At 39.4% G+C, this 16,970-nt stretch overlaps 1 protein-coding gene across 1 annotated transcript; it reads right to left on the minus strand.

Annotated features, from left to right (window-relative positions):
- Nucleotides 1–82: 82 nt before the first annotated feature.
- Nucleotides 83–15,873, minus strand: sucla2 (succinate-CoA ligase ADP-forming subunit beta). The gene is made up of 11 exons (XM_081599616.1): nucleotides 15,719–15,873; nucleotides 11,848–12,043; nucleotides 11,156–11,255; nucleotides 10,427–10,589; nucleotides 8,775–8,903; nucleotides 6,917–7,055; nucleotides 5,339–5,500; nucleotides 4,201–4,343; nucleotides 3,852–3,972; nucleotides 2,816–2,904; nucleotides 83–2,120 (listed from the first exon to the last, which is right to left on the minus strand). The coding sequence occupies exons 1-11, from the start codon at nucleotides 15,830–15,832 to the stop codon at nucleotides 2,046–2,048; spliced, it is 1,431 nt and encodes a 476-aa protein (XP_081455742.1). The 5' UTR covers nucleotides 15,833–15,873; the 3' UTR covers nucleotides 83–2,045.
- Nucleotides 15,874–16,970: the final 1,097 nt, after the last annotated feature.

Raw genomic sequence — 16,970 nt, forward strand, 5'->3', positions numbered from 1 at the left:
TGTTTATTCTTTAAAACAAGGCTTTCTGTATTCAAACCATTGAAAACAACAACAACAAAAATAAAATACTGGAGATGGAAAATAACTTGCTGTTGTTCTCTATTTATTCTTTTCATTGTCAAACTCCTTTCAGAGGATCATAAATATGTTACAGAGTGAGAACAGCAGTCTGGTTATTTACAAGATAAAATAACGTACAACTCACAATGTCTGCTCGTGCTCATGACGCTGAGGCGGGGGAAGCAGAGGGGAGAAACGGAGGGAGGGAAAACAACTACAGTTGTTCCACAGTTCATCTGAAGGGGGCGCAGACGAGCAAGACTCTGACCTTAGATACAGAAAGGAAGAGAAGCAGTTGCTGTGCGACGGCTCCTGCAGGTTTTATTTCACATAAACAAATATTAGATGGACTCTTCAGCTAATCCGTTAGCTGAAGAGTCCATCAGCAAACTATTTTTTGTAACCCAAAAGAAAAAAAAAAAAAAAAAAAAAGAACAGTAGTGGTTCCTCTAACAGTTTTGAGCCGACAAGAGGTTTGAGATTTAAAAAGGGAAAAACAAAGATGTGAAACTCGGGATCATCAGCTTTTACTTCCTACTTCCTGAACACCAACTCAGCCAATTAGGAAAAAAATGCTTCAAACACTACAAGACCATGAATTTTAAGTTTTGCACTATATATATATAAAAAAGAAAAATGGTAGAAAGGTTTTCCTGTGACAGACACATGAGAAGTTAAGAGCTAAAGACACAATTAAGGATAACATTTAATATCTCTTCTTCACTGTTCAATAGAAGTAGAATGTTAAACAGTTTACCAGGAAGGGATGTGAGGTCCAAAAAGGACCAAAAGTACTGAACAGAATATGTACGATTTGCTTTCAAGCGGAGATGTTCTGATGTTTTCTTGTCCACCTGAACTGCCAGCGTTCATGTATAAAATGCTGTTTGTTCTGTTCAGAAAGCTCCAGTCATTCAACTTTAAAACATTCAAAGATCCGAGTTTGGAAAAAAAAAATTACAAACTATTTCTCCATATTTTGTCTGCGGAACTAAAGAAAAACCAAATTGAAATATCTTATGACTTAACAGCAAATAAAACATAGCATAAACTGTGTTAGCATTTCAACAAACTGAACTGCAGGAAAAACCGTCACCAACTTGTGATTTAACTGAATATTTCTCTACATATCTGCTTGAATAGATGTTCAATGAAGCTGAACTCCTTTTGGTTGTGACAACAGTAAAGTGACTTTCCCGACGGTGTTATTTTCATAAATATACAAGCTACTAATTTTATCAAAGTACCAGATGAAGATGGACAAACTCGTCTGCAATGACTTGGATCGTATCAGAGACCAAAAAATACTGACTGGGTCATGAAATTCTAACATTTTACTTGAAACTCTTGTGTTTGAAAAAAAACACCAGAATACTTGCTTCCAAAAAAAAAAAAAACAAAGTGCCGACTTCTCATTTGTGAATGAAGCGATGACAAACTATGAGGAAGCCAGAGTCTGAAAGTGTCGAGAGTTTATTGTGAGACAATTCATCGAGCCATCTGCAGCCATGGCGACCATGAGAAACCTCTGAATGCTCTAAACGATTGTTCGGTGTCTGCTCTGAAACTGATTATCGGCTAAATATGATCGGCAGTGAACTGGAAGATAACCTCTGTGCTATTTTGTTTCTTTTTTAAACCAGGTTTTTCAGGCAAGTGAGGAAGTAAACAGACCAACGGATCGCGTGTTGTTCTCTCAGAGCTGTGGAGAGTAGAGGGGGGGGTTGAAGCTGGGAGCGGCTTGTGCGTATCATCCTAAGTGCAACAAAACATCGTGGGATTGACTGAGATGTGGAAACAATAGACAGCATGTAGAAGGTAGTTTTGCTCGAAGTGAGAGCCGTTCAGAGTCTTGCCATCAGGAGAGACGACTGAGATGAAGGTGGACGCATCTGGAGACGTCGGTTCTACGGTGAGTGGGGTGGAGGTGGGGGAGCGGGGGGGGCAGAGGTCGCTGAGGGGCGACAGGGAGAAGAGGGGGGTCCTTAGATGGGCAGCTGGAAGGTGATGTCCACTTGAGCTTCTTTTGCCAAGGAAACGATTTCAGAAAGTTTTACAACCTGCAAACAGAAGAACAGAGGCGATCAGAGCTCACCATGAAGAACACTGGAAAAACACAAAGTCTAAATGATCTTTGGTCTAATTTCTACTGCAAATATCTTAGTACACTTTAACTTACTTAGAAATAACTTTTCAGAAAGATAAATAAGCTGGTTTTCAGTCTATAACTCTGGAATATAATTTTTTTTTAAATTCCAGATGCACTGCAGATTATTTCACTTATAACCCGTTTTAAGTGAAAAAGAATCTGCCAGTTAAACTAGTACTTTTAGGATCTGTACTTAAAAATGACTGAAAACAAGATTACTTGGTAAGATTTTGTGTTTTTGCAGTGAACTTGTACAGTTTTGACTGTTTTTGTTCTTTATCAGGCAGAAAGTGAAGATGTTACTAAAATAAACTCAAAGGTTTCTGCACATGCACAAGAATTTTATTGAACCTCCATTGAAGTTCCAGAAGAAAATTGCTAATTTTATATGACCCAAGAGAAACATGCGGAAATATAAAGCCACACTTCCAGGTGAGATCCGACTGCCGACCATCAACACCTCCATCACCTGCACTTTCACCGTCTGACTTCTCCTCAGAACTCGCCCTCCTTCCTCAGGTAGCCGGCGTTTCCTCTCTTGGTTTGTAGCCGGAACGTCGGGGTCAAACAAACGACAGAGCTAAGTGTGTGTAAGTGTGTTTTTACCATCTTTGCAGCTTCGTCCAGGTCGTCACAGGCCAGGATTTTCAGAGGGCTGGAAGCGATCAGAGCTTTGGCGTCGTCTACTCTCGTTCCTGAAGATAAATTACAGAGAAGCTGTTAACCGATGTCACCTGATGCACCGACACACATGCTGCCTTCAGTAAGCTGCCCTAAACAGAACTGTGAGAAATCATCTGGTTGCCAGACAGTTTTCAGATTGAAAAACCTGTCAGCTGATCAGTGAATTCAGCATCAACAACAACACTCTCTGGTGGGAATGCTGTAACTGAAAAAAGAGGTTTGTCAGCAGTTTTCTAGGTTTTGATTCTGATGACTTTGCGCTTTCTCCATTTCTTATTTTTGTAAACAGACAGAGAAATCCTCTTACAGTCCCTGGAATGATGCTAACTAGCCTAGCATGTCACTGAACATGTCGCTCACCTTTTCCACTGGGACAGGGGGAAGTTATGAAAAGTACAGGGACAAGTTAAATAGATAAATATCTTGACAAATATTTCCTTCACTGAATAAATCAATTTTATATAAAGTTCAGATGTTCTCCTCCAAAGCCAGAGTTTCCATCCTGACATCACAGCAGAGCAAACATATATAGTTAGCAGGCAGCCATCCTAGACACCGAGTTCATTTCTACCATTTTTCAAAAAACTTTCAGAGGAAGTCGGCATCTTCGTCACCTGGGTACTCCAGGAGTAAATTCCTTGCCCGATCTCCAAGGACAGGCTAGACACACGACAAATTAGGAAGCCTCCATTTGCTTATTTATCTCAAAAGCTCATGACAATAGATGTGGAATATAATGAGATTAGCTAATGAAAATCTTCACTCCCTCATCACCACAACAATCAAACTCGAGACCCCCAGTCACTGCTGATGGCGCCTCGCTGCGCCTGTTGAGCTCTGATTATGGAAATGTGAATCATCAGAGGGAAGTTTTTGTGCTGCAGAAACCCTCCACCCGTCTCCCTCTTTGTGTGCCGCTCAGCATCATTAGCTTCTCTTTTATGTGAGCGTGGCGCACCTTGTAACCGTACTACGATGGGGATTTTGAGATCCAGGTCTCTCACAGCCATGATGATGCCCTGGGCGATGACATCACACCTCATGATGCCTCCAAAGATGTTGACCAGGATGGCCTGAACCTGAGTTACACAGTGAGGGATACATGTGAAATTTTAAACAGAACAATATTTAGCCTACACAAGTTAAGAAAATAAAGTACCAAACAAATTTAAACAATTTCTCCAAAACTTTCTTGACCTTAAAAATGTTAATTTTTTTTCTGTTCAATATTTGGAGATTATAACAACCTGGAGCATCGTAGTCAGTAAAACGTTTGTCCAGGTTGAAACATGGAGCTGATTTCTTACCTTCTGGTCTGAGGTGATGAGTTTGAACGCCTCATTCACCTGATGGGCCGTGGCCCCGCCTCCTACGTCCAGGAAGTTGGCTGGTGTGCCGCCGTGGAGCTTGATGATGTCCATGGTGGCCATAGCCAGACCAGCACCGTTAACTGGAGATGATGGAGCCCATTGGTTTGATGACATTATAAAGATAATTTAGGACCAGAATATGCTCCTCTTACTTTCATTGAACACTCTTCAGTGTTGATGTTATTAAAGAAAAAAGCCGTTTCACTATTTTCCCAGTATCAGTGAGATGTTCAACATTATGTCAGAGGACGTAGACATGCAGGAGGCTATTTAAATAGGAAGCTATATTTCTATGATACTTCAAGAGATCCCTGCAGCATATTAAGTTTGTAAACAAGTGAGAGAGAGATTGAGACTTCCAGTAGATAACAGGAAGTCTGTCCAGTGTACTGCAAATTCTCTCTTTTATACTTTTCAGCTTTAACTTGTGCAGCCACATCTCAGAAATTAGGTCAGGATCTACACAGGAAGAAATATTTTAAGAATGCTAGCAATGCTAATCACCAGGGAGCACTGATTGCAATTTTTTATTCTGAAAAATTTGTGAAGTCGTTCTATTGCTGATCTTCCAAAATTAAGGAAAACAGGGCCGATTTATCAAGTGGCCAATTTATCGGTGCAGCCCTACAAACCAAGTGATAATAAAACAGTCTCTGTTAACTAGTAATCATTTTATATTTGCTTTAAAATATTAGTGAAATGTTCTACAGCACCTTTCCCCCCTCAACACAACATCATGCCTGCTTGTTAACATTAATAATCAATAATAGCTCAACTCAAGAGGGCTAAAAAAAGCCATTTGAATGCTCATCTTATATTACTGTAATTGTTAAAGAGAAATTGGAAACTGACCACTCAAGTTAAGGACTTCTACATATTAGAAATAACCATTTGAAAAAATACGATCACTTCACAAAAAACCAGAATCATGAACGGATTATTCTGGTTCTCAAAGTCAGACTGACTCTGTGAACGTTTACTTTGAAACACTTGAGCAGAGAGATATAAAAAAGTACAAGTCCAAATCTCCTTACACACACTAAACTAGACTAAAGTTAAACTAAAGCACACTGACCCAGACAGCCGATGGTCCCGTCCAGACCAATGTAGTTGAGGTCAGCCGTGGCAGCCTGTTGGTCCCGGGGGTCCTCCTGGCTCCAGTCCCTCATATCAAACACCTTCTTCTGGCGATACGCCGCGTTGGAGTCAAAGTTGATTTTTGCGTCCATGCACATCACTGTTCACACAAACAAGCATGTTAGGACCAGAGGAAGTTTAACTTTAATTTCATTATTTAAAATGAACTTAAAACGGTTTGATTGCACTTGATTCTTTGAGGAACTTAAAGCTTTGGAGCGATGAAAACATCGGAATCGGGTCGTTAGAACTGCCATGAGAAAGTCGGATGCATTCGCCCGCTGTGTGAGCGTAAACAAATACTCCAAGGGATTTTAGGCAAATAATGTTGAAAGACCAGAGAGGCAGCAGTCAACAGGCCAATGATCAAAACTGACCTTTTCTGGATCAGCTTTGACCTGCGAGTCAAATACTAAAAACTTTTATTTGTTTTCTAACACAGCACTTAAACAGGTTTTGAAGGTGACTTTTGAAATCAGGCTATTCTGAGCACTAATTATTCGACAGTCGCCACCTAAACTGATCCTCTTCATTTCCCACAAAGGTCAGCGCTCCCCTCCTCTTACTACGGTATTTACCAGGCGTCCGGACGAGCCATTAATCCGTCACGCTGAGCGAGCGCATACATGCAGAGTTTAAAGAGAAATCGATCTTTTGATCATTTCAACATTTTCACTGACTGACTTATTTCTCTCTGCAGGACGGCCATTAACTTAGCTCCCGTAAGGCTGTGACAAAAATAGCAGCGACATTTACTGAAGGCTACATGTGCATGTCGATGGAAACATATCCATCCTTAACCGAGTTTATGCCAATAATCATAGGCATAAAAAAAGCTCAATAATAATGATGGACAAATTAGGATAAAGCATCGTCTGCCAATTGAGTCAAGCAAAATCTGGAATAACACTGTTGGACTGCAGCAACCGATATGTAGTAAAGCTGTCTAAGTAAATGACAATAAAACTAAACGTAATAATAATAAATTAATTCCTTTTTTGATGCAGTAAAATTGTCAAAAAAGTGAAGCACAACATCTTTAGACCATCTTTAGAACAGGATCCAAGTGTGTGAGCTGAGATGTCCGTAGGAGGAGGTCGATTTTGATTCTGATGAATCATTTATGTGATTATTTAACGAGATGTTTTTAGATTGTGTCCGGCTGGAACACCAAATGATGACCCAGGGTTTCCCTGAGCGTACCATTAGCCTGGCGGGCCTCCAGGCTCCACTTGGCTCATGATTGAACTAATAATACAAGAAGATTCATCCGTGAGCAGCAAATGTGAAAACTGAGAAAACCGTCATGACCCTCATCAATTCAAACTGAACTGCTCAAAGTTTCAAGATTCAGGAAGAGAAATCTGTTACATTTATTTGCCCAATAATTAGTATTATACATTTCTTTAATCTAGCACAAAAGTCATTAAAAACAAATTTCTGGTTCTCATGCATGTCCTGGTCCTGTCAAAGGTTAACTGTGGAAGTGTGACAGATAGTGCAGGCGTGTTCATACCGACACCAGAGGAGTCCTCCACCATGGGATTGATCTCCAACATGGAGGCGTCGTACTTGATGAAAACATTGTAGAGCTTGATCATGTTCTCCGCCGCCTCGTCCACCAGAGCGTCTGGGAAGCCCATCTTCTGAGCAACCTGTGGCAACGCAGAGCGCATCGTCACAAACCATCACACTCATGCAGGTACGAGCTGCTGACATTTACAGAAGATAACATCGTCACTTTGGGTTTCTGGCTTGATTTGCCATCTTTAGCCACGGCTGGCAGAGAAAAGAGGAGACTAAATGTTGTCTACATAAAATCGCTAGCAGTTATGATAAATTTCCTCTATCCGCTATAGGACTTGTGTAAATTATCTACTCTATTTAGGCTCTAAAATGATTTAAATCTAATGTTGTTGTACAAACAAACACCATGTTTATATAACGTGAGGTTCCACAGGGTTCAGTCCTCGGTCCACTAGGTTTTTCACTTAAACTGGCATTATTCAAACATTTTCTATCCCTTCTACGCCAATAATATTAAGTTTCATGAGAGACTCCTAATCTGTTAGCTTTTCCTAAGAAAAATATCCCACAAAAAAACCTTGCTGGAGGTCAATAGCTTTAAATGTCATGCCAAAACTACAGAGCAGTTTGCCCTTCCTTCAGTTGACTAAATAATTATTTGCTGGTGAGACATTTTAGGTCCAGAAATGTAACTCGCTTCATCAAAACAGCAACAGTCTGTGTTTATAAAAACCGACTTAAAATTCAGCAATTTATCTGTTTTGTTCTTATTCACAAAACTGATTGCATAACAAATTTTAGTTGCTAAACACTGCTTGTTTAAAAGCTTAATTAGCAGAAGTATCAGAGTTAATATACCAACATTTAAAAGTGGTAAGTTCCAGAAATGAATCTGAATCTTATAAAATCGATCTGGAAATCTGATTTTTTTGTTGTTGTTGTTCTTACCATTATTAACAAGGCAGTTTAATGTTCACCTCTTAGATACTGACTGGATCCACTGTGAGTATATTGAAGTTTTTGTCATTTGACTAAAGGTTTGTGTTTCTTATAAGTTCTGACAGCTAAATATTACGGTGAACTAAAACACTGAAGTCCAGTGAAGCTCAGAGGAGTTTCAGATGAGGCCTAAGAATTCATAGTTTGTTATTTTATACACCTTTATACACAAATATTCATTTGAAATACATTTGATGTGACATTTGGAATTACATAATGTGTGCCCAGGTCCCCCAGATCAGGTCACAAAAATTGTTTGTTCGTTTTTAAATTAGAAAGAAATAAAAACACAAGAACTGTAAGCAGTTATAAGGGGTTCCTCGCCAGAAGCCCATGGCACCGGCCCCTGTGCAAAACCCCCCCGCAAAACAAAAGAAAAGCCAAGTCTGTTCAGGACGAGTGTGAAAACAGCTAGTTAAGCTAGCGTTAGCTGCTTTTAGCCAGCAGGTGACATTTTTCCTTTCGCTTGCCATCCGACACATGACATGTTCTGTGAAACGGCTTCGACTTTAATGCTTTAACTAAAAGTTATTTATGTTAAAAAAAGAAAAAGTTTGATTAAATACATTTATTACGACTGTTATACCAGGCTCCACCAGCAGAGGTCAGACATGGCGTTTAAGAAAAAAATAACTGGACGTGACTGAGGAATCAAAACATGGTGAAACAGAAGTTAATGTGAAAACTGAAGATAGGAGATTATTTCCGGTTATTTAAAAGCTCAAGAATCCAGACTGTATCTTTTTTAGATGTAGGCAATAACAGCGTCCCCTCAGAATCCGCCGCCTGTTTCTCTTCGATGTCTCAGCTGAAGCATCTCCAGCTGGCTTTGTGGCTGTTGGTCGTACCTTGACAGCCTGCTCCTTCTTAATGCCCTCTACGATGTCAATGGGCTCTTTCACAATGGCGTCTGGATTTTCTGCAGCCACGTCTTCGATGTTCACGCCCCCCTGCGAGCTGCCAATCAGCACAGGACCCTGGGAGACGAGAGACAATTGGTTCTAGTGTCGGTACACGTGACAAAAGTTTAGAGAGGATTCACGTCTCAGTCCAACTCACTCTCTGGTTTATCAGTAAATTTCTCTACAGAGCCGAGCGACAAGTAGTCGCTTTTTCAAATTCTGACTTTGTTTGGACCACTAACAGACGAAGGTGCCTTAATAGTGTTGAAACCTCTTTCCATTTTCCTTCCACATACTTGTGAGCATGTTGATCATTCACATAAAAAAAAAAGAAAATACACTGAGGATTCCAGCTGTAGCGGGAAAAAGTTAGTGTTACTTTGAATGAATCATTTTTGCTATCATATTACAATTTTTTCTAAATCTCCAATATTTCCTTTTTTGGTTCAGTTGAATTTTGTCCATATTCCTGCATTTTTTTTTTAAAGAAAAAGACAGAGAGACACAGACAGATACAGTCTGAAGAAAAATGGGACATGGACTGCTGGAAAACACATCAATCAAGTTCTGTTATTTTTTCAGGTTGTGTAGAAACTCTGTGCCTGTGAGGAGATACTTTCTTCTGCTCACTGAAATCATTTGGGTTTTCCGTTCGCCTGACTCTTCACCACAAAATCACAACAGCGCTCAGCACCAGTCAGACAATTTGTTTGCCCTTTCTGAGGAGTAAATGTAAAAAATAAATAAATAAAAATAGTCAAACCAGCAAACAGTCACATTGTTCAGTAAACAAAGACCCAAAGAAACGACGGGGAACATTCTTATCACAGAATAGCACGTTATTAACGCAGCCTCAAAGCAAATGACCTGTCAATTCATTAGAGCGCATTCAGTTACACCACAATACTCCAATCACTTCAGCACTGAAACAGACTGATTGTGAACTCAAACTCCGTGGCGCAGTGATGAGCCGCGTTCGATTTAAGAACAGCTGCATCAATAACACAATTGGCTGAAATGCCACTTTCTCTGGGCGTCTCCTGAACTAAACACAAACATCCCTGCTGTTTTCCTCTGCATCAGATAAAAGCAATAATAAGAAACCAGGACTAAATATAGCAATAATAATAACAAACCCATTATTCTACAGGAAGTTCTCAGGATCCCCCAGAGTTAGACAAGTGTGTGAAGCCTTGCCCACTTCAACAGGAGGGATGTTCCCCTGCTGAATGACAGGCAGAGCCGCAGATTAGATCAAGTTTATAATCTAAAGTCTGGTTAATTAAAGATTTAATATCTGGAATGTTTACACTTTGCCCCGCTGAGTTTAACCGATGTGAATCAGGAACGCTTCTTCAGGGAATCCTCATGTAATGAACAAGGCTTACTTTTAATACAACACTGCCCCCTACTGGTGTTAATCTGCCTTAGTTAGCAAAACCTAGTGCAGAACCTTGTACAGGTTCATTTAATGTCTGAATTTGTAGAAAGGTGACATATATAAAAACATTTTTTTAAAAAGTTTCAAAAGTCAACAGGAAGCGGTTCGGGTGCTTCTGGAAGCATTAAAAAAAATCTGATTTATTTAACCCCAGTACCTGAAAAGACCTCTCCATGGTGATGGCGAAGTAGTACTCTCTGCGCGGGTACCTGCGCTCGCAGATAAACACCTGGTTGCAGATCCGACCCGCCTCCCCGGTCTGTTTGGTGAACAGTTTTCGACCAATCATCTGAGAGGAAATTTCCCGAGCCTCTTCTGGGCTGCAGAGGAAACAAAAGGAGGAGAATTTAAAGAGGACGATGATGCGGATTGTTTAAATAAACCTCAGTAAGTCCAAAAAAATGTTTTTGTTTTTTTTCCTGATTATATCTACATATGTAGAGGTTGTATTTTTCTCTGTGGAAGAGGATTAAGGCCACTGAAAAAAAAAAAAAAATCAAACTTTAACCTCTTGGCTTAATCAGAAAAAGTCAGATTTTTGAGAAAGAAAAACTCTGATTTAAAAAAAAGGGGGAAAAGATTGAGGAAAAAATGTCAATTTGGTTAGTCACATTTCTTTTGGTAGCCCTAAACCTTTTCGGTATTTTACCAGTCCAAAAACAACAACCATATTATTTGTATTTTATCCTGCAGACTTGGTAGAAAATAAAACAAGGTAATATTCGTTTTTATTTCAGACAGATTTATAGAAAATGTAACCAATTCCAGGCTTTAGTCTCCTTTTATTACACAACATTCACATTGACGTTATTAATGACACTCTGCAGTGACAAAGATGACACCAGTTTGACTGGACCGTCAAACTGCGTTCAGTGTCTGTACTTACGAGTAGACGATCTTCACTCCTCCCTTCAGTCCGCCCTCAAACGTCCCCTTCCCTCTACCTCCAGCCAGAACCTGAGCTTTCACCACCAGGTCCTTAGAACCTAACACCAAAAACGATGTCAGAACAAAACGTGTGACTGAGGACAAAACAACAGAAACACTCAGCTACTGAAGAATAATGCCAGAAAAGATCTACGGTTTAGAAGATGGAGCTAAATCTTAATCTATTTGGCCCTTTGGTCACAACTTGCCTGTTTGAATACATTTATTGTTGATGACAGCAAACAACCTCAGAAAAAATTCATCTTTATGTCATGAATACGAGATTTAAACAGCTTGGAAATCTGGGCTTCCACTTTTTTGGCACATCTCAAATTTTTGCACTTTAATAATAAAATGTCGGTATGAAACAGACATCAAATATTTGCTCCCATTCATCCTCTGATGATCATCTTTCCAGAACGTCATGAGAATAATTAACCGCTGCTTCACACATCAGTCACATGGAACTGAAGAACAAAATCATTGTCCTCCTTTTTTACGAGGACAGGTCAATAGTTTTTTCTGCCTGCAGCTTGGATATATCGAGTTAGTCAGTTAATTAAGAAATCATTAACAAAACCTTTAGTGGATGCTGTTCATTCCTAATCCTCCAACCCTGACATCTTTGTTGTGTTGTCGTTTTTCTCTTACCGATCTTCTTGGCCACATCGTACGCCTCGTCAGAGGAGCTGGCCACCATTCCCGCCGGTACGGAGATGCCGGCTTCTTTCAGCAGGCTTATGCTCATGTATTCGTGTAGGGAGAGGTTCCTCTGCTGCTGCTGCAGGTGGGGAGGCTGCAGCTGGGACACATGGCCACCGAACAGACCCGTGGAGCCGCCAAGGACCTGAGGACACAAACATCCAACCAATGAGCAGTGGCGCAAAAACTGGGTATGCAGGGTATGCAACGCATAGGGGCAATGCATCAGAGGGGGCACCAAAACCCCGTCTGGAGGGGGCGGCGCGCCGATGATGTCTTCCCATACACTTCAGCGCGCCTTACGGTCCTTCAACTCGCGCACATAACGAGGTAAATGCAGTGAGTTTTACCCTTCGGGGGGAGGGGGGGTGCTAGTGAGCGTTGCTCATTCACCATGACGGTCCCACCCTGGGGGGAGTGGGTGGGCGCCGATCTAGGTTTTCGCATCCACTTGAATAATGTGTAGTTGCGCCACTGCCAATGAGTACAGACAAATATTGTCATGAGAGCTAAACATGTGGGTCTTCATGTTATTTTACTGTTCATGTCTCTACAGGACATGTCTCAGATCCTACATAAGATGAACCAGCTGGGTTACCACCATCATTAAAGGGATTTTATGATTAGATCCAGTTTGTGCAAAATTTGACGTCCTGATTTAACGCCTTTGTCGCTTTAAGAAATTCCTGCTCTTTCTGAAGCTCCGCCCTCAGGAAGTCATCACAACATGGCTCCTCTATTAACCCTTTAACAACATCTATACCAGATGTGAAGTAGCTCCTATAATGAGCTCACCAGATGTGCCGTTCCATCAGGTCTTTGCTAATTGCTGCTGGCTAGTCTGAAGGAGCTGAGTGCGAGAGTCGCAGGGGAGGGCTGCTCTGTGAAGCAGAAACTTGGAAACTGGAGCTTTGAGCTCTGAGGAGAAGCTTCGTCCTTGAAGGCGGAGCTAGGTTCACCCAGGTGTTTGGCACATCTGAATGGTTGCCATGGGAGTTTGAAGGATTTCTCAAACATGCATGAAAGAATCAAAGCAACACTCCAGGTATGTCCTTAATGAGGGAATTAAGTTAGTATATAAAGCTAAAAAAAGGTCAATTTTACATAAACTGCGCCTTTAAATTCAGTGATTTTCTTCTGGTTTTTGGGGTAGAAAACAATCTCCACTGATGTATGGAGGCCAGAATCTGTACCTGATCAAATTAACTAACAATATATTGTTTTAACAGCTAAACTATTTTAAATGAATTGAAAGGTAACAGCAGGAAAAAAGATTCTATTAAACCACTGATGGGTGACTTGGGTCTAGACAAAGGCGTTCATTTTATTTCGTTAGAAACTGTGAAGTACTCACTTTTAACTCAGAAACGGAATTAGAACAAACTTGGAATCCAGATACTCTAGTTTATTAGACACACTTTAGTTTATTTTTTAGAAACTGTAGAGTACTTGCTATTTAGATGATTATACTGAAAGACTCCTATTATTGCAACCCAGAAAAGGAATTGGACCAGAGGATACTTACTTAAACTTATCTAGCAATCCTGAATAGAAGTTTCTAGTATTTAGAAACTGTGGAGTATTCACTTTTCACCCAGAAAATGAATTAAATTGGTCACTCTTTAGCTTATTTTTTCAGAAACTGTAGAGTACTTGCTATTTAGAAGCAGAGACCAGAAGCCCAGAGGAAACTTCTGGATCAACATTGTTAAGACTACTTTTCAGACTCCTGTTCTTCCAACCCAGAAATGGAAATAGACCAGAGGATACTTAGCAACCCTAAACACAAGCTCCTAGTTTACATACTTTAGATCAACATTAGATTATTTTTGTCTCTTTTTTGCTTTTTCCTTGGGTTTGTATTTCCTTTTAATTCCTGTAAAGCACTTTGCATTACCTTGTTGCTGAAAATGTGATATATAAATACAATTATCTTTACCTTTAGTCTGTAAGTCGGCAGATATCTGGAAAAGCAGATTTCTTTTATGAGTTTTTATGTATTGCATTCTGCTCACAAAAAAATCCATTTATAAAAACCCCAACAAAAGTGGAGATTTAAAAAGATTTTAAATCTTTTTAAATTTAAAAAAGATTTAAAATCTCTGGGAAAACAGAGATTTAGGGCAGTTTGCAGCAAATAATACAGCAATATATCCACATACTTTCTTTTTCATGATTCCCAATCTACATCATCTTGTATTTTAATAACTTTATATTTTAACACATTATTTTAAACACTGTAATTTCTAGCAGGAAACTGTGGTTGTTTTGAAGCAGTCAGATTAGCTGACATAGGGTTTAGCTGTATGTTACACTGCCCCCTATGGGTTTGGCATGTTTAAAACAACGCTCATGGGCGGATTTGTATGGATTCAAGTGGATGAAAACTTTTCTGAAACCTAATCCAGTGTGTACATTTTGTTTTGTTAAAGCAATATTCCTTTTTAAAGAAACGTGTGTACATGACTTAGTTGCAACATATCAGACGTGTTTGCTGCCAGCAACACTGAAAAAGCAACACTGGAAACCCAGCTGAGGATGTGAAACAAAAAGTTACTCAGTCTGAGTCAGCAGGACTTCTCTTAAGACTTCTAGGACAATCTGAATGTTAGATAAACATAACTAAAAAGGCATCTTTTAATAATATGACCAACAGAGTTTGGCATGATTAACGGTTTCTAATTTAAGAACACTTCTGTGACTTATTTTGATACTCAAACCAAGCATAACAGCACAAACTCACCGTGGTGAACTTCATAATTATAAAGCTAGTTTTATTAATTGTCAGTATAAATTACACAGGAAGTAGCACTAATCATTTCAGCTGATTCTGATGACTCTTTTATACTTTGACAGCTGCACATACGCTAGTTGCATACTACAAAATTCTTGTATACATCTGAACATAATAGGGATAAAATAAAGTGCATTGCAAACGCATTTAAAGTGAATCACAAGACTACTAAAACCCCAGGTTCCTCCAAGTTTTAGCACAGCCGCTGACCTTTTCTTATTTCCTGTACATTACAATAAATCTGAGTTTATAAAATCTCTTGAAAAAAACAACAAAAAAAACAACCGCTTTGATTAAGCGCCTTGCAAAAGTAAGGTTGAACCATTTTACCTACTGTCGCATAGCAACCACAAAATTCACGGCAGAAAGTAGTGCATAACTATGAAGAATAAAATAAAATTATTAATGTTTTTCATCATTTACAAATGATAAAATTCTGATCTGGTTGGTGCATCTCGAATGGAAAGGTTAAACGTTCAGACTATCCCATTTAAAAACCAGTTTTTAAATGGGATAAACATATTTTGCCCATCTCAAGGTCTCTTGTGCTTTTTCAGGCCGCTACGTGTTCAGGTATCAGTGAAAACTGCTGTCTGTCCAAACAGAGGCTGAGAGGATTTACCCCCAGATCTTTCCCAAAGGACTCAATGGGACAAATGAAATGGTCCAGTCCAGCTGTGGGACAACGGCTGGTTCCGGGAGGGTCACCGAGCTTCCTCGCCCCACTTTAGCATCAGAATCCCCTCCTTATGCCGATTCAAACTACCAGAAAAATGAGAGTGAAGCGACCTGCTTTGTGGGACCGCTCATGTTGCTTTAACATTGACAGCTAGTCATGCTAACACCAGAGTCCCGCTAGTTAGCATGTTAGCCAAAACAACGGAAACTCTATGGAGTTGTGCTAATGTCAGATTTGACCCCTTCAACTATTTAGGAAGTTGCATTTGTCGGGCGAAGGTGCAACACAGAATGTGACATATGCTACTAAAGCCAAGGGGATTTCCTTCCGTTTCGTGACGCAGTTACCTTCGAAGCAGAGCTGATAGTGTTTCTGGCCCCCGAAGATCTCAGGCTAGCCGTCAAACAGCCGCAAATCAGGGACGTCGCCATGTCTCCAGCGGAGAAGTCACGAACGCGCATGCGTAGCGGGCTTCAAAACTCGGCTTTCTCTCGTGCGACCTTTAGGTGCTGTCGGAAATAAGGAAACAATGCTATGTAAAGACAAATAAACTTCAAAGACGTAAAAATATTATTCAAGATATTATAAATAAAACATTTTGCAAACATAAACATGGGTCATTTACTAATTAATTAGTCGTTTAAGAATAACACAACCCTATTATCATTAAATTCATAATTTACCTAGGTGATTTACAAATTTCCCTTCCACTCCCGCCACTCTCAGTGGAAATATAGCAGTTTTAAATTATTACAAAGCTACACCAAAGATACGATGCAAGAATTTGGCTAATAATCATATGTTTTACCCAATTAAAATACAACTCAACTAAAAGAAAGGAAATAGTCGACCCTGTATGAAGAGCCTGTGAAGGAAGCATGATGAAGGCTGTAAATATAGGCATATTCTCAACTTTGACCTACATTCTAACTTTTCTAATTACTATATTGGATATACAAACCCATAATAAGGATGTTGATTAAATAAAAATATGACATATAAATACCTAAACAAATAGACTAAAAATACTACATATTATAAAAACATATATATTACATTTTCTAATAATAATAATTAAAAAAAATAGTCCACATCTCTTCTCAGATAGCATCAAAGATTTCTGTCAGATGTTCTTCTGGACTTTGGATTGACCATTCCAAAGCTTTAACTTAGCCATGATTAAGACATTCATTTGTTGTGTGTCTGTTTTTTGACATATGCTTGTTAGTGATACTGAAAAATAAGCACCAAATATAGATTTTTGCGCAATTAAATCAAAGGGACACATAATTAGAACCTTCAAGATGACCGTTAAATGCTTGAATAATATTTCATCAATCAGATCAAAAGCAGTTTTCATCTGTATGCTGCCAAATTACATCAATTTTAAAAGAAGTTCAATATTAATTAACCTCAAGAAGTGGATTGAGTGTAGAGGTAGTTTGTGCGTCTCTGTGACTCTCGTCTAAGATGTTTCAGAAAAAACTCAAAAGGTTTTGGGTAATTATGAACAACACTACAAATCTGAAAATATAATTTTAAAAATAATGTAAGGAAAGTTATTTCTTTCAAGTCCACAAAATGAAATAATCAGAGTAT

This window comes from Poecilia reticulata, chromosome 2, assembly GCF_904066995.2.
Source record: "Poecilia reticulata chromosome 2, P_reticulata-male-v2, whole genome shotgun sequence".
NCBI classification, from domain to species: Eukaryota; Metazoa; Chordata; class Actinopteri; order Cyprinodontiformes; family Poeciliidae; genus Poecilia; species Poecilia reticulata.

Coding starts and splice junctions, on each gene's coding strand:
- sucla2 (XM_081599616.1), bottom strand. CDS start 15,832: ATGCGCGTTCGTGACTTCTCCGCTGGAGACATGGCGACGTCCCTGATT. Junction 8,904..10,426: donor CCATGGAGAGGTCTTTTCAG/GTACTGGGGTTA, acceptor CTCGTCTCCCAG/GGTCCTGTGCTGATTGGCAG. Junction 3,973..4,200: donor TCATCACCTCAGACCAGAAG/GTAAGAAATCAG, acceptor TGTGTAACTCAG/GTTCAGGCCATCCTGGTCAA.